This window comes from Geotrypetes seraphini, chromosome 10 (assembly GCF_902459505.1).
Source record: "Geotrypetes seraphini chromosome 10, aGeoSer1.1, whole genome shotgun sequence".
In the NCBI taxonomy this organism is placed as follows: Eukaryota; Metazoa; Chordata; class Amphibia; order Gymnophiona; family Dermophiidae; genus Geotrypetes; species Geotrypetes seraphini.
This window is the reverse complement of record NC_047093.1, coordinates 130,384,654-130,408,752: the sequence shown is the minus strand read 5'-3', so window position 1 is coordinate 130,408,752 and position 24,099 is coordinate 130,384,654. Positions and strand designations below refer to the sequence as shown.

Below are 24,099 nucleotides of genomic sequence, written 5' to 3'. Positions count from 1 at the left end.
TTCAGAGGATATGGCAGCTTGCATGATGAAGATCTCAAGTGCTGGTTTGAGAGGCGGTTTTATGACCAAAGCTGAATTTCAGTTTTTGAATTTCAAAAAATTTAAGATTCTAGTTTTCTGGCCGCCCTACAGTTTCGGCTAGGGGTTCACTTTTGAAATGGGTATGAAGATATGTGGACATTTTCCCGCAACCTTGAGACTGTGAGGTTTGGTATTACATCAAGGATAGTAAGCATGTTTTTAGATTGCTGGCAGAATTATTTGTCCTGGACTCTCCTTTTTTTATTGGTGACATTGGATATTACGTCTTTGTGTACGAATATACCATTGAAGGAGGCTTTGGAAACAGTGGCTCATATTTTGAATTTGGACCCCAGATCCTGTTTGGTTCCAGTTGAGTTTATTTTGTCCTTATTGGAAGTAGTCTTGAAAAATATATATATATATTTTTTTTTTTTAACAGAAGGGAGTAGAAATGGAGGTGGTGTTTTCTCCATCTATAGCCATTTTGTTCATGTCCATGTTTGAAGAGATATCTGTGTATTCTTGAGGATGGTTTTCCCAAGTACATTGCTGATTTTTTTTTTAATATGGAAGGGGGGTCTCAGGAAGATTTCATGAGTTTTGTTACCTCTGAACTCTTGCCATTCTACCACTGGTTTTGAGTCCAGCAGCCATTCCAACAGAATTTCATTTTTGGATATTGAAATTTCTATGGAACAGCATATGTTCCGTACTATTGTTTATGTGAAACCAACTGATAAAAACAACTTGCTGATGAACTCTAGTATGCATCCAAGGCATTCCAAAAATAACATTCCTACAGCCTAGTTCTGGAGATACAGATTTGTTCTTCAGTGGAAGAATACAGAAGTAAATCCTCGGCTTTGAGATATAAATTTATCCATAGCGGATACTGTCGGGAGATTGTGAAGAACGCTGCCAAAGAAGCATTGTATAATTCTAAGGATCAACTATTGCAGTATGTGAATAAGGAATCGGAGAAAGTTTTGTGTGTGCTCCAGTATAATCGCACTCAGATAGTGCATGTTCACCCATGTTTCATAATGTGAACTTCATTTTTTCTTATAAGCATCAACGGAATTTATGTGATCAGCTGTGTTTGGCTGAAGTGCGGCATACAAAAGGGATGGTGGGAGGGAATATTTTGGTGGACACGGAAGTTGTGGCTTGTGTAATGTTTTGTTATCTGATGTCTTTTTTGATCAAAAATCTAATGTGCGTTTTCATCTGAGATCTCACCAATAGTTTATCCCTAAATGTGATTTATGTGGGTCAAAACTCCAGAATGTTGGAGACTACTAGGCTGATTGAACATAGACACTGTGTGAGAACTCAGAAAATCACGGAACTGCTAAATAAGAAAAAAGATTAAGCCGGTGCATACATCAAGTAACAAAATAAACAACAAAGTTGCAATGACATAGATATGGAAAAGTAAAAATTATATCTAATAAAAGATGCATAAATACAATAAGTTAGCAACAACCCTATATGTGTAAATCCACATTGGAACATAAAAGATGCATGACATATATAAAATCCAAATCCACATAATGAAACAAAATGCCAAATATGATAAATAATTATACAGTAAACATGAAAGAATGAGTGACATTAAAGTGTGATGAACATGAAATCTAAAAGCCCCAAAAAATGGCATTTAAAACATAATAAGTGTCAGGTGAGATATACAAAAAAAAAAAAATATATATATATATATATTATTTAAACATAATCAGCTTTTATCACTTAAAGGTCAACTTAATGTAAATTAAAACAGTTTCGAATAAATGTATTAATATTCTCAAAGAAAAGAGATGTAATCGGTGATTTTTGAAATGAATACCACAAACCCTGCAGGTCTTAACCAGGATGTAGATTACATCTCTTTTCTTTGATTTACATTAAGTTGACCTTTAAGTGATAAAAGCTGATTATGTGTAAACAGATTTACTATGTATATTTATAATATCTATATTTTTCATAAGCATCTTACTGTAATTATGGATTTACACATATAAGGTTGTTGCTAACTTATATTATCTATTGCAGTTTTATTTTGCAATTACATCAGAAATCACCAAATCTTTTGTGTCTAATTCAACCGTAAAATTCCTTTTTTCATATATTTAAAACATACCGGCTTAATCTTTTTTCTTATTTAGCAGTTTAATATGTGTTCGGGGCCCCTTTCTTTGGTATTGCACTTGATTAGTTTTCATTCACTTTAGTTAGTTCCTCCCCTTCTTTTCCACCAATTAGACTGCGTATTTAAATGCTCCTCTTTCTACGCGCATCCCTATTCCCTTTGAATGCAAGCAGCGGCTCACCACATATTAGGTAAGTGCTTTTGATTCGCTTTTTTGCTTTTGCCCCTTTTCACGGACACTACTGTTTTATGTTTTTCGGTTTTGTATCCGACTTCTCTTAGATATGGTCTTTCTTAGCTCTCCCCTCCCTTTGTTTTTTCACCGGAATGCCCTCTATAGGTTTTCTTCTATGTCATCGTCTTTTTTAGCAGCATTTAGCAATGTGAGCCCATCCCCCACTATTACTTTCTTGTGGCTCCGTTGTAGATGCCTTTTTCCCACCGGTTTGTCTATATGATCACGGCTCACTGGGCTTGTTAGCTTTTGTAGCTTGGGTTTTTAGCTCAGTTTTTTAGTTTAGTTGTTTCATTGGAAGTTTCCACTTCCATCACCTGCACTTGGTTTCTGACGTCACTAGTTTTTCACGATGCAATTCCTAAATATCTTATATGGTGTTGCTAATATGCTTAATTTTAAATCTGGTAGTAGTGCTGAGTTTTAGATACATTTTTAATTCTTGCAAATTTTGATCTAATCTCTCTTATGTAATTTTATTTTCTTAAATTAATCAGCTTCTCCACGTATTCACCATTATAGGACCCTCAGGTATGTACGTTCGTCCTGTATAGTGTCTTTTCTGCTTTTCAAGCTTGTTTACACTGTGTTCACAGATCAACTGTTCAGCACAGTTTTCGTATTATATTAAGTTTTTCAATTCACTCTGCATTTTGCATAGACTTAATACTTCCTGTCTTTATATGTTTGTGATATTCATCACGGTCTTTCACCAACTGATTACTATTAGTTTCATTCACATCACTGTATCCTTCATCTCACATTTTCTACATTTTTTGCATGTTTGATATCACTCACAGTTTCAGATTTTATAGCTACTACTTTTCAGAATTTACATATATTTTTTAAACGTACCCCTCATTATTTATAGGACCCCTGAAGAAGACTTTCTGTCAAAAAGCAGACCGTGTTGGGTCCTGCGTCTCTAACGGATGAGGTCCTTTAAGGTTTTCATGTGGATTACTTCACTTTTATGTGGATAATTTTAGTGTATCTTTGGAACTTTGACATTTTCAAATAAAGTCCATTTTAGGAACATCGTCACTCCACAGTTTCTTTTGGTTTCTTCTGGATTTTCTTCTCTGTGGATACTTTGGGGTCAATTCTCTTTGGTTTCCCCCCCAAATAAGACCTAACCCGAAAATAAGCCCTAGCATGATTTTGGGGGTAGGTCTTAATATAAGCCCTACCTCCCAAAAAAGCCATAGTCCCTGTTGTGCCAGCAGCAGCGGTTCCTCCCACCCCCTGCCTCCATCGCCGCTGTGCAGACAAAGCCCCTCTGACCTTCCCATTCAATCCCTGCCGACCCCGAGACCTTCATGCCTCCCTCCAAAGAGCAGCAATGGCAGCACTCTAAACAGGCTGCTTCGTGGCCTTCTCCTGCCGGGGCATTCCCTCTGCTGCATCAGAAACGCGGCACACAGAAGGTCCTGGAGGGAAAAGGCTGCAAAGTAGCCTGTTTAGAGTGCTGCCACGCTGCTCTTTGGAGGGAGGCATGTAGGTCTTGCGGTCGGCAGGGTTCAGATGGGAGGGAGAGATGGAAGGATGGGTCAGTGGGGGTTCCGCTGCACCGCGGTGGCAGGGCTGCTCAAGGGTTCTACTGCACGAAAGGAAGGGATAGAAGCTTGGCAAGGATTCTGCTGCATGAGGGATGGGAGGGAGGGATAGAAAGATGCTGCAGGGGGAAGGCACAAGGAGATGGGTGAGAGGGGATGAAAGATGCTGCACATGTGGGGGAGAGAAAGAAAAGAGGAAGAATTGGGGTTGAGGAGAGGAAGGGAGAGATGATCACTGTACATGAAAAAATAAGATCTAATACACTTTTTGGGCCCAAAATTAATATAAGACACTCTCTTATTTTCAGGGAAACACGGTATGTTCCTGTAGGCCTCTACTTAACCCCCCTCCCCCCAAAAAACACAGTCTGCCTCAGTTGTTCCAAGTCTCCAGAGATCTGACTGTTCCCTAAGTGCTAGAACCACTTTGCACCAAGCACACATACAAATTCTCACCATCTGGGAGATAATCGAACATGTGAAACTCAGTGCAAAAGACTGGATAGTCCCTTAAATCTACTGACAATCTAAGTGCCTAGTGCTTAAAAACAGTGTTAAGCACCTAACTGCCCCTGTAACTGCCTACTTTTTAGATTCTTAAATTTCTGAGCTCAGCCCTTCCTACTTTTTCAGAGGGGCTTATTTAGATGGCTAAAACTTTGAAAACTGACCCCCCCCCCCCCCCCAAATGTTTGGCTCTGCTGCCCCACATATTTGAGAACCATCTAAGGTAAGGAGTCGCACATGCTCCATAGTGTTCAATGAACAATAGACAAGAATGCCAAAATGCAGCAAGGAGGAGGAAAGTGAATTTAACTGGGGCATTCTTAATTCCATAGAAAACATTTGAGAGCTTATATACTTACTTCTGTAATCTCAGCAGCAAATCTGGAGGAAAATGACAGTGCTTCCATATTCCTCTTTTCTTCTTGGTTTGGTACCACATCTACCAGTTCAGTCCTCTGTTTTGGTAAAATCTGAAGAGTTGAAGAAGGTTTAATAATTGGAATCATATCGGCAAACCAGTCCAACTCAGGGTCCTGAAGCTTCTTCCTCACCTGTATAGTAAATTCTTCACCCAAACCAAGTTCTTTCTCAGAGGACATCTGAGTCCGTAAATCTGAGTTCTTTTCCTCCTCTATAACTGGCTGCTTCCAGCTATTATTGCTACAGGCTGCAGGACTTGCTTTTGGAGGGCTGCACTTCATGCCCGGCTGAAATGTGGCAGCCAGGGACTCCAATCCTTTGATATTGTTTGAGCTTGTATGATAAGCTTTTAAACATGTCCTTGGCTCTGCCTGGTCTCCTGCGTTGTTCCTGGCTGGTGTTCCAGAGATCACATCCTGCCCTGAAACTCCTACCTCCTCCGATTCACTCCAATCTGGCCATTCTTCAGCTGTATTCTCAAAGCTATTCAAAAGGGTACAACTGTCCCTCTCCGAACTAGTGATTTCACTTTTGGAAAGGTTGAGAAACGTCTGGACAACATTCTGTCCTGTAAAAAAAAGATGATCACAAAAAGTATAAGAAAGTGGACAACGCAAGGCCAATTCTGTTTACTCATGGGGGTGGTCTGTACAAAAATCCTGTAAATTCTGTAAAGATTTTAAAATTCTAAATGCTTTACCTGTCATTTTTTTTATGTAGAATTCCCAGATCATTAAAATATAATATTCCCTCTTCAACTCTCTCTTGCTCCTACCACAGATTTCTCTCTCCCACCCCTCATTCTCTCTCCCTCTCAGCAAGCTCTCCCATGGTTCCCCCCAATCCCCATGTATAGAACCTCTTATCTTTTTCCCCAGGACATTCTCACCCAAGATTTGCATATCCCCAACTCCTTTTCTCTCCAGTATCTTCTTTCTTCCCTTTGATATATATTCCACCTTTTTTCTCCTCCCTGCCTCAAAAATATACCAAACTTCTCATTCCTCGCATCCCGCCACCTTCCTTCAGAGATTCACAACTCCATGATATACCCATCAACTTGCTTATGCACCCCTCACCCTCATGGCACACATAACCTCACCTTACTCAAATGGCTCCATACCCTTACAAACACACTTTCCCCCAGCTTGCTCCAGTGACTCTTATCCTCCCTAGGGTTAACTTATTTCATTCATTCAATTTTTCTATACTATTTTCCCAAGGGAGCTCAGAACAGTTTACATGAATTTTTTCAGGCACTCAAGCACTGGCTCTAGAAAAAGGAGAACAGATTAAGACATCTGGGTTTTACTTCCATTGCTTCCAATAGAAATAAAACCCGGATGTCTCAATCTGTCGTCCTTTTTCTGGAGCCATATGGTAATCCTATCTTCCCCATTCAAGTCACACCCACCCACCCTTCTGGCTCCAGTGACCTCTCAACCCAGCTCCAAAGACTATCCTTGTGCAACATTATTCCCAGCTATCTCCAGCGACCCCCATTGGGCCGTCTCCTCCTCCTCTGCTCTCCTGTTTATTTTAACTGCAGTGCTACTCAGAGGCCTGTGTCGTTCAAATGAACAGCTGGTCCAAGGACAGCAACAGCAGGAGGAGGAGAACAGGCCCCTCATGCACAGCCATTCACCTCCTCTTGTCGCTGCAGTCTCTCAAGGGGAGGAAGAAGGGATATAGGAGAATCACTGATGCACATGCCTATACAGAATTCTGCATAAAATTATGCACTGCACAGTATTCCCCCTGGAATAATTGTTCCTAGGGTCAAAATAACATCTATATTAGTAAAAGGTATTGATTTGGTCATCCAAACGTCTTGCATACTGAATTATAACAAAAATTTGCTATAATTCACACCGAAAAATTCTTGTAAAATCTCAGCTTGCAGTTGTTTGGTCAGGGAAACCCTCCAGGGAAGCCCCTCGGCCCTTTACTTCCAAGTTTTTAAGAACCACCAAAGAATGCCTAACCAAAGAACCAAGTAAGGGTAAAAATAAAGCAAGCAATGTATACAGATTGGGTACTCTTAGGAATTGCTAAAATTGCAGTGTCCAAACTAAGAGCACCCCGAGACCCTAGGAATCCCTTCCTTTTATTAATTTCTACATGGTTAATGCAACTTCCAATCAGAGTACAAGCTTGGAAAGGAACTCACCAATCACATCACAGATACAAAGAAAATACATAGTGCATAAGTCAATCATACTATTAGTACTTCTACTAGTCATATGGTTACAATCACATGATAGTCCGTTTCTTACAAGGTCGTTAATATTTGCCGTAACTATGTAAGTGGAATAAAACTATGTTTTTATGAATAGACATATTATTCTCTTTAACCCGTCTAAACAACTACTGGAAGAAGCAATATTGTAGGTCAGCCTGGTCTCTTCAGTCTATGTTTTAGTCGGATTCCCTAGGAATAATGACGACGCAGTTATAGCATGCCATAGGGTCCCCTTTGGCAGCACTAGCAAAGGTTAAAAACATCTGCTGACATTACATGTGTGTTATTCTATTGCAAAGAGCTATCTAAACTCATGGTAATCAAGCAATATTATTGGACTGCAACTCTGTTTATGACTTGTATGTTATGTCTTGTCTTGTTTCGGAAGACACCGAGGGCTCGCTTCACTGATACAAATAAAATTGCTCCGAGCAAAATAAAGTATTTAGTATTGTGCCACGTGTTCTATCCCTCTCACACATCTTCTAATGCTCTCCTAAGTCTCCCAGGTGTATCAAACAAAGGGTGTCCACCCCCCCTTCTTAGAGACATCAATACCTTCTTCACAGTCATTTGGTGCTTAGTAGCGAGGACCCTCACATAAGCAAGAAAAATTCCTTCAGTAGTTATATCCTAAAAGGTTACATCTTATTTTAATAATTGTTTACTCAGTCACTTTAGCTCGACTGTGAGCCTTTGGGATAGATAGGGAAGTTCTAAGTACCTAATTTTATTTTATTTTATTCTGTAATATGGTTAAGCAGTATAGCAAATGTTAATAAAACAAACATTCATTCACGCCTAAACTTCTAGGCACTAGAACAGTGGATGAGTCAAGATAGCAAGTACATCAAAGAATTCTGGGTCTACAGGACAAGGGACATTAAAAATAAAATCTACGAGAGATGCTTTTGAAATTCACCTCTATGTTAATACAAACTCTTGTGGGTTGGTCAGTTGCTGTTCTGAAAACAGTGTTTAACACCTACCTATGATAGCATCAAGTCAGATCATCTCAGCAAGATTCAGATTAATCATTTGCTCCAGCCCATGTATCAAAGAATAAAAATTAGACAGCTCTTTGGAGGGTTATTGAGAATTTGCCACAGATTTACCTGTCTGTAAAGAGCCAAGAGCCTCCGTTTCCTCCAAGCATTTCTTCAGAGTCTCCTCTCCATTGAAGAACATTTTCCCAGAAAGTGTGCCTTTTGGCAGCAGATTGGATAAGTTATTCTTTACGGCCTGCGTCATTACAGGTTTCAGGTTATTGACTATGTGAACAGGCGAGTCTACAAGGGAAGAGAAAATGACGCATGAAGTGAGAGACTAAAGCATCACGCTTTTCAAAAGATTACAGCAAGTAGCTGATATAAAGTTCATGTTTTGCTGACACTATCATTTATTACAGAAGTGTCACCGCATCACCGCCTATGTATTTTACATCTATAAGCAATTTATTACTTAAAAAACATACCCAGATCCTCGAAACAGGTCACTGCTGAACTGCATGCACTGCACAACAAAGGAGTCGTGAGGATGAGGATGTCAATAATTCAGCCAGGGGTGCAAAGTTCAAAGTTCACTTTATTGATAGTAGCACTGCGAGTCCCTTGTTAAAAAGTGCTCACTGGCTACCTATCCATCACCGTATCACTTACAAAATCGCTTTAATCACTTTCAAAACTATGAAAACCAAGGAACCCACCTTTATCCATAAATATCTGATTCCACATGATCCTCCGAGAACATTAAGATCCGCTTCACAGCATATTCTTCATATCCCATCCCTAAAAATTATTAGTACCTGTAGGGCTTCTTCTTTTGCAACAATAGCCCCAACAATGTGGAATTCGTTACCATCATATTTAAGGTCTGAACAGAATTTGGATAAATTCAAGGGTGGCCTCAAAAGCTTTTTATTTAAAAAGATGCATGCGACTATTAATTGGTCTAAGGGACTTTTCTAGCTCATTTTCAATATAAAAATTCATTTTCTATACAAAACTTATTTTTTCCCTTTCCTTATTAATTGTTCTCTTTTTCTTTCAAATTGTATTTCTCCCCACTTTCCTATTGTTCCATGTAAGTAATGTTATGTTATTAAAAGTTTATTAACTGGACCCCTTTTAAAAAATTTTATTGTAAAACGCTTAGAATTTATGATTAGCGTTTTATCAAATTTTTATTTATTTATTTTTTCCATTTCTTTATTCATTTTTTCATCTTACATCAAGTGTACAATATTACATCAATTGAATCATATACATCACTTGAAATTCTTTCCTATTATTATCTTCAATACATATATTAAGCCCCTCCCCCACCCTCCCTTTCCACAAATATTGTAAATCAAGCATATCATACATGTAATATATTCAAAATATTGATTAAACCAATAATATAGCAATATATCCCCCCTTTCCCATTATTATAATCATTACAATATGTTATCAATGGCCCCCAAATTTTTAAAAAATTATTATAATTCCCTTTTTGTATGGCAATTGTTCTTTCCATTTTGTGTATATGACATAACGAATTCCACCAGAAGATATAATTAAGTCTGGTGTAATTTTTCCAATTTCTGGTGATATGTTGAATGGCAACTCGTGTCATTATTAATAAACGTTTATTATTGCTAGATAAAATTTGACTTTTTATTCTCATGGACGTTCCAAATAGAATTGTATCATATGATAGAGCTACATGGTTTTCTAATAAACAATTAATTTTTATTGTGAAACGCTTAGAATTTATGATTAGCGTTTTATCAAATTTTTAATAAACTTGAAACTTGTACTATCAATAAAGTGAACTTTGAACTTTACACCCGTGGCTGAATTACTGACATCCTCATCCTCACGACTCCTTTGTTGTGTCTCGTCGTTGAGGCCTCCTTGGGAACTGCATGCACCAAAACCAATATAAAAGCTGTAGGAGGTATGACTGTTGATGGAGCAACTTTATCATGTATAACTGTTCTCATGACACATAGGAAGTGTTGAGAGCCTTTGATTCTTCCATCGCAGCACAGGCTTTAACCAATCAAAAATCTCTGAAACTAGCATACGAGTCCCTTTGATCTCCATCAGACCACGTGTGCACGGCACTCTACTTCTTGTGAAGGCTGAAGTGCTGCTCAAAGTAACTATCAAAAGACACAAACGTAAAGGCAGTGAAAGTCGATAGGTTCTGAGAGTGGTATTCTGAAGATTAGAAAATTGTGTGAAATATATAAAATTTTTGCGAAACAGGATATCCTCAGTGTGAGAGGTCAGCGAAGGGAGGAGAACTTCCAGCGCTTTGAACAGCAAGGCAAAGGCTAAACAAACCCTGCCAGCACACCATCATCGGATATCTCACGTGTGCCTCAACAGAAATTGTGAAAAACAGTGTAATAAATAATTAGAATATTCACACAAGTGAAATCAAACCAGAAAACCACTTTGAGAACCCCCCCCCCAGCCAACTCCCAAAATGAACTACGACTTAGCTTGGATTAGATGGCATAAGGGGATCTCCGAATGCGGCGATTCCCTGGACTTTCCTGCTAAACCGAAGGAAATCGTTTTCATCTAATCCAAGCTAAGTCGTAGTTATGGGGAAACTCGCTTTGATATACGAGCAATTTGGTTTACGAGCATGTTTCTGGAACGAATTATGCTCGTAAACCAAGGTTCCACTATAATGCCTTCTACAAATTCACAAGTAAAGGAGAATAACCCACTGGTTCAAGACTCATATACCTTTTGCTTTAGATTTCTTGTTATAGGACAGCCTCTCTACCACCCTCCAAGCATTTAAAGGTTTTCCACGCTAGCCTGCACTGTCCTCCACTGCCTTGCTCTCCTCCAAGGCACAGACTCATGCTGATCCATGTATCTGCAGGGTATTTTGTTTTTGTTAGGTTATTATTTTAGCTTGTCTGCTATGCCCTAGAGATTAAGAATTTTTTCCCCTCAGTTTGTTAGTTTTAAAGAGCCTTCTTGCCCAATGTTGTTATATCTATTTATTGTCACTTATCTGATTTAGTTCACATCTTTCACTGGTACAAAACCTTCAAAAAAGAAACAAAAACTCTACTCTTCAAAAAATACATAAAACCTATTTAACACGACCAGCTCCATCCCAAGCTCCACCTACTATATTGTCTACTCCTTATCAAATCTAAAATGTTCAAATTACCCAACATGTATTACCTAATTTCACGACAATTCTTATGTCATAGTAACATAGTAGATGATGGCAGATAAAGACCCGAATGGTCCATCCAGTCTGCCCAACCTGATTCAATTTAAATTTGTAATCCGCCTTGAACCGCAAGGTAATGGCAGAATAGAAATCTCTAATGTAATGTCCACCAAAGTATTTTGAATTTTCTACTCAAGTATCACCAGTTCTTCTTCAGTTTCTTCATTATGAATTCTGATTTAGTATCATGTCTCTTGTTCAGCATCCGTCAGAACTTTGTGAAAATTTTTACCTTCTGGGGTAGTGTCTGCAGTCTTTGTAAAACCTGGCGTTGTACTTTTGAAAATCTTGGTTCTTTCACCACCCACGACAACTTCTGGTCCAAGGAAGGAAACCAGTACTGCCAGACTATGCAGAGTTACCGCTACCAGAGGGTCACTGGTATCTCGCAGGCCCAGTAATACCTGCATTAGAGGAATCAGTGTTGCAGGCAAGGAAAAAAACACACACACATACAATTAAACCAATTTGAGGTCTGCCAAAGACTGTCAGAATTTGAAAATCCTTCATGTGCTTCAGTTAGGGTTCCTTTTACAGCGCTGTGGTAGCAATTCCCATGCAGCAAATGTGACAGAGCCCATTCAATTGCTATGGCTGTGTTGCATTTGCTCCCCAGGACTCACTACTGCAGCTTTGTAAAAGGAGCCCTTGATGAGGTAACGTGAATGAAAAAGACCCACTTCTCTCCTGAGCCAACACCCTATTTATATATTTTTCTCATTTTTAGCCCGTGTATTAACTACTTTGTCTGAAGGTTACTATTACCAGAAAATAAACCCCACGCAATCAGTATTAAGGTGTAATAAAGTTGATATTAACCAATAAATGTGTGCCAGTATAACAATAAATCCAACAGTATAAAGTACTCCCCCAAGATTTGCGGGGGTTCCGTTCCAGGAACCCCTGCGAATCTCAAAAAACAGCGAATACGGTTTTTCATGGGGGAGCCTTAAGAGGGTAGCGGGAGAGGGCAGCAGGAGAGCAGCCGGAGCGCCGCGAATGCAGGAAATCACTCGCGGTACGCTCCGACTGCCTCTTCCTGCACTAAGTCGGGCCTTATCCAAACAGGAGCTGCATGTCAAAGCAGCTCCTGATTGGATAAGGCCCGACTTAGTGCAGGAAGAGGCAGTCGGAGCGTACCGCGAGTTGATTTCCTGCCCTCGCGGCGCTCCGGCTGCTCTCTCCTGCCTCTCCCGCTGCCCTCTCCTTGTCAGTGGTTCGGGGGTCAGAAAATACCGTGAATGACTGGGACCGCAAACCGCCGACCGCGAACCACCGGGGGAACACTGTATATATGAACATAACAGGAAGTTGTACAGTGATGTGATACTGAAAGTGGGACTATAGCTGCCCTCTCCCCCTCTGGTAATGATGTCTCATCTGTTTTTTTATTATTACTATTACTATTTTTGTTTTTACAAACAGAGGTGCCAATGAAGAAGCATATAGTAAAGCTATGGCTGCCCTCACCCACCTGTGGCAATATGACGGCTTTCAGCTCTTCCTGAGAGAAGAGGTCGGCATAGGCATCAATGTGACTGAGAAGCACCATTCGCACATGTTCTTCATGTACTTTGAACAGTTTCAGGATGATTGGAATCACATACGTTTGAAAGAGAGCTGGGGACAGCAGGCATTCAGTCTGGCTCCTCTGGCTGTCTGAGGAAAGTACATGCAAACGGGACAAAGAGACAAACATCGGGTTAGGCCTGACGGTTCTATGCTTCTTGGGAGGAAAACCACACACACATTAGGTGCATTCTTGGCTTCAATGTCTCTTTCAAATTTTATCTTTATTGCAATATGAATTTCAAACTATAAGAAATTTTGTGCACATGTATTTTGGAAGTCTCATGTTATCTTTCAGAAAAAAACAACTTTTAGCATTTAACCACTGGGGCATTATAATTAGTTAAACAATGTTCATGTTTACTGGCTTTTCCAATACCACCCTTTATAAAACACCGCCAAAGAAATTTACAATCTAAATAACGAATGGGAAAAGGAACCGCCATTATGAGACAGAAAAGCAACAGGAACACGAAAGAGAAGCTTATAGAGCAATAGTGCAGGGAACCCAGACATCCAGGCTGAATTGTCCCCACTGCACCATTCCCCAACCTGCCCCTATTACCCAGCAAAGACAGATGAGAAAAGTGATGTTTTGAAAGCCGTTACCAATTGGACAGCTCATCTCTTAGAGGGGTAGGAAGCTTGCTCCATACAGATGATGCCGCGCAATGCCTTGTTTATTCTAACCTGGCCTTTGAAGATGGCCACGGATTTGGTCTTGGAGGTTGAGATGTACAGCGTCGACATCTATGAAACAAATTTGGTTCTTTTTGTGACATCGTTCTTTTTGGATCCCGGTTAGATTGAATAAGTTAGATAATTCAAGGTCTAATAGATGCTGGCACTGTCATCTAGACATGGGAACATTGGATCATTTACTGTTTTATTGCCCTATGATTCAAATTTTTTGGAAGTCGATTTGAGGACATGTAAATAATATTTTAGAAGTTGTGGTCCCTTTGACCTATGAAGTTGTGATTTGTGGCACACTGTTATATGTAAAAGATCCCCTAGATAAATATAAAAGAAAACTTTTTTTAATTATGACGGCAATTAATCACAAGAAATTGGAAAAATTGGGATCGACTTAATTTCACATTTTGGTGGGCAAACTTAGGCTTAATCTATAAATTTGAGAAAATAAATGCTGATCTGACAGGGAATACAAAAAATTTCAAATTAATATGGGGCCCATTGATGTCTTTTGTACAATTATTATAGTTTAAATTTATTTTATGTATTACTTTACATATCCAAGGGAAGGGAGGGGGAGGGAACAAAAGGGTTTAAATGAAATAATATCTTTCTTAAAGATTTGGGAGGGGGGGTGAAGGTTCTGTTTACTGTTTTTATAATTTCAAAATGATTGTTATGTAGGCAGGATATATTTGGTATATGATACTTATTATACTTCTAAGAACTAAATGGATAATTTGATTGATAATAGGGGGCAGGGAGGGAGGGAGGGATATTACTCTGTTGATGTCATGTAAGATTATTAAGTGTTGTTTATTGTGCAAACTGTTTTCTTTACTGTTTTCACTTATTGGAAGTGTTAAAATGAATAAAGAATTATAAAGAAAAAGAAAGATGGAAGAAGTCTATAGTCATGTGAAAAATGAAGCAAATGAGTAAGGGGTTATGAAAACAACTGAAATCAAGGTGGGACAGATCATAAGTACAGAAAGCTTTTATGGACCAGTACTAACATTTTAAATTGAATTCAAAATTAAATGGGAAGCCGGTGATGTGATCAAACTTGCGAGCCCAGCAAAGTAGCCTAAAGGTTGAGTTTTGAACAGCCTAGAGCTGTCTAAATCTCAGAAATATTATCACCAGCATAAACAATGTTACAGTAATCAAGGTGTGTTGTGACAAGAGCATGCATTGGGGTATATTGAGCAAGAGCATTTAGATAAGTATAGAAGCAACATTCAACAAGATCGATGCCCGGCGTTATCTTCGAGCCAGCTCCCTCTTCCTAACAGAAATTGGAAAGATTACACCAGACTCAATTACACTTTCTGGTGGAACTCGTTATGTCACATATACAAAACGGAAAGAATAATTGCCATACAAAAAGGGAACTATAACAATTTTAAAAAGATTTGGGGGCCATTGATAACATTTTGTAATGATTAGACACCTTTTTACACTAAAAGTATAATTATAATTTTGGGAAATGGGGATATATAGTTATATTATTGGTTAAATCAATGTTTTTTCAATTTATTATATGTGAGAAATGTTTATTTTATAATATTTGTGGAAAGGGTGGGTGGGAAAGAGACTTAATTTATATATTGTAGATGATAGTAGAAAAGAATTTCAAGTGATGTGTACGATTCAATTGATGTATTATTGTACACTTGATGTAAGATAAAAAAATGAATAAAGAATTGGGGGGAAAAAAAGAAGATACTTAGTTTTAGTAGAAGTATAGATCCTTCCTCACCTTCAGACACCCGTGGGACTGGGTTCTTCTGCCTGCAAATGGATACCGAGGCAGCGTGGAGAGGAGCTTGAAGCGCCACTGGGACTGGGGCTGCACAGTCAGGTGCTTAAATGCGGGCCGCATTAAACGGCCAGGCGGGCCCCCCCCCCTCCCCCCCCCCCCCCCCCCTTGTGTTTGATGTGTGTGCCAAATCAGCATGTGCTAACATTTTTTTTAAACTTTCTTGGAGGGAACGTGTCAGGGGAGCAGAGTGGGAGTTCCTATGTTAGTCAGCGCAGAAGAAAGATAGATACTCAGCCACTGATAACCAAGCTGTAGCTAGCACAGATTTTGACCACCAAAAACCCAATTTCTTTGACCGTGATGCAATAAAAGAACCGAGAAACGAGCAGAACCCCAGTAAAATTTCTGTTCCAGATACTCACCATGCTTTGGACGAAGAAGGTGAGGGAGGAAGCTCTTCACGGCCGCTGGTTCAGCAAAAACCAGCTGATTGAGCAGAAGGGGAGCCAGCCGGAACGCAATTAACTCTTCTGACAGACAGGAAACTCTGTCCAAGAGAAACCTGCCCACAGGAGACAATCACGCTCGCTTGGATGCAAATCAACATCAGGCCATACACTTATTCCTAACAGGTCCTGTCGGAAATTATCTTCTAAAATGTACATCTTATATTTTACTCAACAAATTGTAACTCTATACTAATGCCTCTTAAGGACTCTGCTCTCTGTATTTCCTCTGATTATCTGCATATTGCATTTCGCTGCATATCCAGCTCTCCTGATTGTAAACCGCCTAGAAGTCGCAAGATTGTGGCGGTATAGAAGAATAAAGTTATTATTATTATTCTGTTTAAAAAAGGAGCCAAACATTTTCAAATAGTCACAGTGGCTCTGTTGCCAAATAGGCACTAGTATATGAAAAACTAACATCAGAAGCTGCTCAAATCGTTCTAATTTAACATATGCAAGAAAGCACTTGATCCATTTATGAAAGCTTCCAGTGTAGCTGGAGAATAATAATATAGAAAGAGGCTGTTCCTGGTTCTCACAACAGCTGCCACCATACCACTTCTGAGTAAGAGCAGAAGGCAGTGTGCTGTCTAGCTCTGCTTTTTCTAACACGGCACCATCAGCACATCCACAGCGGTGCACAGAACAAACATTACACGCTTCCTTCCGGGGCCATCACCACTTACTTGAAAAACTCATTTTTCTCCTCTTCAGTCTTTAAAGTCAGACTTTTTAAGAAATTTACAACTTCCAGGAAATCAATCCTAGAAAGAAAGCAAAGTATTCCTAAGAGTCTACCTGTGGAGGAACAGGCACCTCTCTGATATTCCCCCCCCCCTCCTCCTGTGTTTCAGTGTGCCCAGAAAGCACTCTTGTAATGTAAAAATAAGTTATAAAAATTACCGTATATACTCAAATATCAACCAAACTGTAAGAGGCAAAAAAATAAAATGGGGGTCTCGGTTTGCCAGCACTGCTATCTACCCCCTCCCCCCCACACCTGATTACCGGCACCTACTCCCTCATGCTCCAGACCAATATCACATTTATAGTTTGCCCAGGAAGCAGACGCCAATGCTCTGTGCTGGTGAGGGGCCTTGAGCGTCTCTGCATGATCAAGGCCTGCTGGCTCCTGCCCTCTCTGGGACTCGCGAAGAGAGTCCAGAAAGCCTTGAGCATGCGCAGACGCTCAAGGTCAGCCCAGTACTGGCGTCGACCTCCTCAGCACTAGAACTGTAAGTGCGATGTCAGTCTGCAGCAGGGGGGAGCAGGCAGTTACGGGTAGAAGTGCCTTAGCCACTGTTCTTCACTGCAAGGCCCACGAGCCAATGGCGGCTTGCCGTTCCCCACCAGGTTCCAAAAGCCCTCTCGCCTCAAAAACGGCAGCGATTCTTCAGCCCGGCTGGTGGCCTCCTCTGTGCTGTTCTTTTGCCACAGTCCACCTCCTCCTCTGAAGGAACTTCCTCTTCCTGCTTGGGCCGACCGCAGCAAAGGAGCCACGCAGAGGCGGTTGCGGGCAGCGCAAGAAAAAGAAAATTGATACTGTGCCAGCGAGCGCCTTGACGTTTTTGTGGCAAGAGGGGCTTTGGAACTGGATGGGGAGAACATCTGGTGGAACCCGAGCAGGGAGGGAAGAGATGGTGGCACATGGACGGAGGGAAGTGGGAGAGGAGGGAAGGGATGTGGCACATGGACGGAGGGAAGTGGGAGAGGAGGGAAGGGATGTGGCACATGGACGGAGGGGAGGAGAATGAGATGATGCATATGACCAGAAAGAAGTGGGAGAAAAGAAAAGCGAAGGAAAAGATGGTTCGCATAGCTGGAGGAGAGGGGAAGAGTTGGAAAGATAGATAGATTTGACATAGAGGCAGAAAAATGGAAGAAAACTGAATGTGAAAATTAGTGCCAAAGATGGATGTGGTGCAAAATGTGAAGGAGAGAAAAGAAACTGCAAATGCCTAAGGAGACCTTGGAAACAGAGTTAAGAGCTCAGATAAAGGTAGGAAAATATTTTTTTCAATTTAGTTATTGAAATGTGTCAATTTTGAACATGAACAGTACATCTGTTGCTTTTATATTTTGGGAGTGTTCAGGAAGAAATGCATTTCTTTCTGTTTCTCTTCTGGTGTACTGTGTGCAGAGTCTGGTATATTAGGGTTTCGTTTGTGGATAATAATTTGTGGATTTGTATTTGAAAAGGGTTTTTCCTGTTTTCTGCAGGTGTTCTGAAGTCCAGAAACTTTGGTTGATGCCATGCCCCAAGTAGGAAGCTATTTGTTACATACTAACATAGTAGATGACGGCAGATAAAGACCCGAGTGGTCCATCCAGTCTGCCCAACCTGATTCAATTTCAATTTTTTCTTCTTAGCTATTTCTGGGCAAGAATCCAAAGCTTTACCCAGTACTGTGCTTGGGTTCCAACTGCCAAAATCTCTGTTAAGACTTACTCCAGCCCATCTACACCCTCCCAGCCATTGAAGCCCTCCCCTGCCCATCCTCCACCAAACGGCCATACACAGACACAGACCGTGCAAGTCTGTCCAGTACTAGCCTTAGTTCAATTTTTAATATTATTTTCTGATTCTAGATGCTCTGTGTTCATCCCACTCTTCTTTGAACTCAGTCACAGTTTTACTCTCCACCACCTCTCTCGGGAGCGCATTCCAGGCATCCACCACCCTCTCCGTAAAGTAGAATTTCCTAACATTGCCTTTGAATCTACCACCCCTCAACCTCAAATTATGTCCTCTGGTTTTACCATTTTCCTTTCTCTGGAAAAGATTTTGTTCTACGTTAATACCCTTCAAGTATTTGAACATCTGAATCATATCTCCCCTGTCTCTCCTTTCCTCTAGGGTATACATATTCAGGGCTTCCAGTCTCTCCTCATACGTCTTCTGGCGCAAGCCTCCTATCATTTTCGTCGCCCTCCTCTGGACCGCCTCAAGTCTTCTTACGTCTTGTTAGCTCTCCTTCAGCTTTTTTGGACTAAAAACAGCCCCAGCTGAAAAATTAGCGATTATTTATGCATGATCCTTGACATACCTAAATGTCTAATCTCAGTTTATATTCGAGTCAACCTTTTTTCCTCCTTTTTTAGGGAAAAGAAAGGTCACCTCAGTTTATATTCGAGTATATACGGTAACAGAAAGTAGGGTGTCTCCCAAGGGCCCTAAGGCAACAGCCATTACCTTTTCCTAGCTTCAGTTCTATCCCAGGGAAAGTGAGGGAGACAGTAGCAAAATTCAGGAAAGCATGAGATATACACAGAGGATCCCTAATAAGGAAGATGTGAAAAGGTAAAAATTTTTTTGGGCAAAAGGAATCGAAATAGGCAAGCTAGAACATTTCATCACCCCACTTATGGAATCCCAGGAGCGGGGAACTGGGATATGACCTACAGGTATACGTGATGTCCCTCAATCCCAGAATTCTGGTAGCGAAGCACCGGGATATTACTTGCAGGTATATGCCACATCCCTCACTCCCAGGCCTTCCGTGGTGAGGCACACAAATTATCATTGGCGCTATACATTGTGTCTATCACTCAGGGATCCCTAATTCTACTGCAGTTATACACCGTGTTTGCTAGAGCAGTGAAATGCTGTTCTGTTGCTCACCTGAAAAACTCATGGGATAATAAGTTGTGCAGAGGAGGCCGGCGTAAAGGGTCAGAATTCAGGAGGGAGCTGCACACTGTGTCCTGAAAACTTGAGACAAGATCTGCAGAAACAAAGAGGAAGTAGGCAGCTCAGTTCATACACAATAGTAGGTACAAAGTACATGTTCTTTTTCGTCAACACCATCATATGGTTCATAGACAAAACCGCCGAAGACAAAGGCGCGCGCCATCAACTGAGCGTAAGACGGTGATTCTCTGCACAAATAGCAAGCATATAATTTGCATATTATGCTGAGAATCGCCAATAAAATAAAAATCACTCCCACTACTACCACTATATAGACTCGCTGGATTTTACCAGTTAATTTTGAGAATCCGGCCCTAAGCGTTTGATAAAGTTTCAAAAATATATTATGGATTTTTTTTTTCACCTAGGTCCTTAAATCTTCTTGATAAGTTTCCTATTCAATTGAGTAAAGTGTTTATCCGCAAACGCTCCTACAGCCACTTCATTCCCCAACTCTGGAACCAACTCCCCCCTCAACTCAGACTACAGAACTCACTAATGACATTCCGGAAAATGGTAAAGACCCTCCTCTTCAACTAAAGGTCACCCTAAGTCTACACCCAACTCCCTTAAACCCCACCTCTACCCTTCTTTCTCCATTCTAATCTTCTGCCTAAATTTCTGTATAGTCCACTCTCAGCCTATACTCAAATAACTTGTATCTAAACTAAACTACTGTTCTTAATTTGCTGTATAGTCCCTATATTTAAACTGCTGCTCAGTCTCGTATGTCCAAGTATTTAAATCTACTGTATAATCTTGTACGTCCAATTCACTCCATTGTGAATCTTTACTTGTAAACCGTTCTGAGCTACTGGGAGGACGGGATAAAAATCTAAATAAATAAGAGCATATTAGTCTGCCAGGTAGACAAGTTTCTTCATTAAGTACCTGCAAATTGGGTTTTCCTGTTAATTTTTCTAAAAATAAACTTCCCTTGTTTATTTCCGAGTGACTGTCCCCTTTCACTTTTTTTTTTTGGGGGGGGCGAAGGGGAATTTTTGGGATACCTTTTAGTTCTTCCTTAAAAGAGATTTTGTAGATTGTTTACTTATTTTCTGTATCAAGTTTATTGCTTCTACTGAATATGTCATACAAAAAGCAAACGGGCAGCAAGATTGCAGGGATAGCTGCTGGAGAAGGCCGAAACTTACCCTGATCGTTCATGTACAGTAGTAAACTTTCAACCAACTTCCCAAAGTCAAAAGCATCACGGGCATGACCATAGGCTTCAGGAAGGATCCCAAACTCTGCAGACTAACCAAGAAACCAAAGGTTAGTTGACCTCTGCTAGGTCCATACAGGATGAAATGGGTATAGTTTCAGAAGCTAGGAAAAGACCTCATTACAGTAAAACCTTGGATTGCAAGTAACTTGGTTTGCAAGTGTTTAGCAAGACAAGCAAAACATTTGATTAAATTTTAACTTGATATACAAGCAAAGTCTTGCAATACGAGTACATACAGTGTACACACATCACAACTGAGCCGATGGTTCTTCTCTCTCTGACGCTGGGGGAGTGTAGCGACTGTTCTAAATGACCGAGGTCTTGCAATACGAGTACATACAGTATACACGCGTCACATCATCACAACTGAGCCGATGGTTCTTCTCTCTCTCACACTATAAGAGTGTAGTGACTATTCTAAACAAGCAAAGTCTTGCAATACGAGTACATACAGTTTACATGTGTCACATCATCACACTTGAGCCGATGGTTCTTCTCTCTCTCTGACGCTGCGGGAGTGTAGTGAGGTCTTGCAATACAAGTACGTATAGTATTTTGTGTTAAAGTTTTGGGGTTGTGGAACGAATCGTCTGAGTTTCCATTATTTCCTATGGGGAAATTCGCTTTGATACACGAGTGCTTTGGACTACAAGCATGCTTCTGGAACAAATTATGCTCGCAAACCAAGGTTTCACTGTACTTTATAAAAAGATCGTAAGTCTTTTAAGAAAATGTTAAAAGCACAAACATTTGTGTAAACCTCTCTCGAACTCTGGTTATTATTTGTTTCAGATTGAAATAATTCTGTATTAAAGAAATTTGTGGGGAAGACTGACTTATTTGTTTATTGCACTTCATAAATGTTTGTGCTTGAAACTGTGAATGTAAATGTTTTGTACATCGCTTAGATTTAAGCGAGTCATAATTTTTAAAAAAAATAAATAAATAAATTCAAATGTACAATACTAGTCACCAAAAAGATTTGTTAGAAAATGTGAGCAAGTTTCTCTTGTTAATATTTTCTAAACTTCTGAGAGACTCCCACTAAGTGAGGAAACAGGACCTCAATAGAGCTAGGCGTGCTTTTTCTTGGCGTAGCCCCCCACCCCCCTTAAAGGTACAATGCAAGCACAATTCTGGGGGTGGAGAAGGGGTGAAATGAGTTTTTTTAATGCTCTGAAAGCAGATTTGATATGTCATTTGCACAGATAATCCCTGAGACTGTAGGACACAGGAAGAGGGAAGATCCAGATATCCTGAATATTCACTTAACTAAGGATGGGAGGGAAGAAATGTATCTGGTTAACTTACTGTATATACTCGCATATAAAACAGAGATTTGGGGCCAAAAATTTCCCAAACAATGAGGGTCTCGGTTTATATTCGAGTCCCCCCAATGACTAGAAGGCTACTGTCCCCTCTCCCCTCCCTTCTGGCAATCGATGGGCTGCTGCTCCCCACCCCTTACAAATGGAATCGCACTTACCTCCACGCTGCAGTCTCTCCTTCCATAACCCCTCCCTCAAGATGACTGATGCTGCTGTCATACACCGGACTCTCCCCTGGCCGACATGGCGTTTACTTGTGCTGAACAATTTGCCAGTGATCCTCTGCGTTGGGTTGGTGTAGGGCCTTCAGCTTCTGCACACGCTCAAAGCCTGCTGGCTCCCACTGGCTCCAAGTGTGGAGGCCGGCAGGCCTTGAGCAAGCGCAGAAGTTCAAGACCCTACACCGGTCCAACACAGAGCATCGATGGCAGTTTGTTCAGCTTTGGTAAAGGCGATATTGGTCAGGGGGGGGAGGCCTGGTGTACAACAGCAGCGTCAGTCATCTTGGGGGAGGGGTTGTGGAAGTAGGGACAGCAGAATGCCAATGGCCATCGTGGAGGGGGGAGGAACACTAGTGCCATAGTTATCATGGCGGGAGGGGGAGAAAAGGAGGAAGTAGGACACTAGTGCTGGTCATGCGGTGGGGTGGAAAACAGAAGCGCCAGTCATCTTTGGGGGGGGGGAACAGCAGCACGGTGATGGTCATGGTGGTGGGGAAAAGTAGCATAGATGGTCATCAGAAAGGATGGGAGGGATGAAACCAGTGCTAGTCATCGGGGGGGGGGGGGGGGTGAAAGACAGAAGCGCCAATCTTGAGACAAGGAAAAGACAACAAAAAAATGGGGGTCTCTGCTTATATTTGGGTCCTGCCCCCCCCCTAACCTGTTGCAGGCCTCTGCCGGACGTGCCGCGAGACCAGGTGGTCCAGCGGTGGCCGAGACAGGAAAAATCCCTCCCGCCTCCTGTCCCAGAAGATTCTAAGAATTTTTAGCTCCCTCCCACTTTCCCCGCCTACCTTTAGTATCCCTAGTGGTCCAGCAGTGAACCACAGCAGGAACGACATTCCTTCACTCCTGCCCACGCAGAGTCGCTAGCTGATTGGCTGCTGTGAGTTCTCGCAGCAGCCAATAAGCTAGTGGCTCTGTATGGGCAGAAGCGACCTTCCTTTGCTCCTGCCCTTGCAGAACTGCTAATTGGCTGCTGTGAGTTCTTGCGGTCCCGCAAGAACTCACAGCAGCCAATCAGCTAGCGTCACTGCACAGGCAGGAGCGAAGGAAGGTCGTTCCTCTGCGGTTCACAGCTGGAACACCAGGGATACTAAGGCCCAGATTCTGTATAGGATGCCTGGTCTCAGAAGACGAAGGGCATCCTATATAGAATCAGGCCTAAGGCTACCTAAAGTAAACCCGATTCTCTAACCGACGTCCATGTTACAGACGCCGGTTAGAGAATCGGGTTGCTGTAGACACGGCTGCTAAGCTTATCGCGGCAAGGGATCTCCCTACCATGATAAGTTTAGCAGCCACCAGTCCCACCATCCCCCCAAACGAACGCGGCAGGAGGGATGCCCTGTCCCTCCTGTCCGGAACACCCCCTCCCCCCGCCAGTAGATTGCCGGCAGGAGGGTGCCCATTCCCTCCTGCCAGAAAACCCCCCATCCTCCCTGAATGAAACCGGCAGGAAGTCACCCAATCTCTCCTTCTGGAACACCCCCCTGAAACGAAACTGGCAGAAGGGAGCCCAATACCTCCTGCTGGAAACACCCCCCACCTGAACCCGAACCCCTCCTAACCCCCCCTCTAACCTGAAATGATGGCTAGCCGGGTCTTCCCTACGTCTGTCCAGAAGGTCCGCCTCCTTTGGGAAGAGACGGGCCTGCCCCTTCCCAGCGGGATGCACCGGGGACAGGCCTAAGGCCTGATCGGTCCT

The 24,099-nt window shown here is 41.5% G+C and overlaps 1 protein-coding gene across 3 annotated transcripts in view; it reads right to left on the bottom strand.

Annotated features, from left to right (window-relative positions):
• SCYL3 (SCY1 like pseudokinase 3) overlaps window positions 1–24,099 on the bottom strand; it is a 41,485-nt gene that overhangs the window by 4,493 nt on the left and 12,893 nt on the right. The window contains exons 4-12 of one of the 3 annotated variants that reach the window (XM_033961200.1): window positions 20,769–20,871; window positions 19,546–19,648; window positions 16,610–16,687; window positions 15,837–15,976; window positions 12,859–13,043; window positions 11,617–11,788; window positions 8,249–8,422; window positions 5,023–5,459; window positions 4,831–4,941 (exon numbers count right to left, since the gene is read on the bottom strand). In XM_033961200.1, the coding sequence (XP_033817091.1) occupies window positions 4,831–4,941; window positions 5,023–5,459; window positions 8,249–8,422; window positions 11,617–11,788; window positions 12,859–13,043; window positions 15,837–15,976; window positions 16,610–16,687; window positions 19,546–19,648; window positions 20,769–20,871 (1,503 nt within the window). Of the gene's footprint in view, window positions 1–4,830; window positions 5,460–8,248; window positions 8,423–11,616; window positions 11,789–12,858; window positions 13,044–15,836; window positions 15,977–16,609; window positions 16,688–19,545; window positions 19,649–20,768; window positions 20,872–24,099 lie in introns of all 3 variants that reach the window. The other 2 variants (XM_033961198.1, XM_033961199.1) reach the window with 2 other exon arrangements.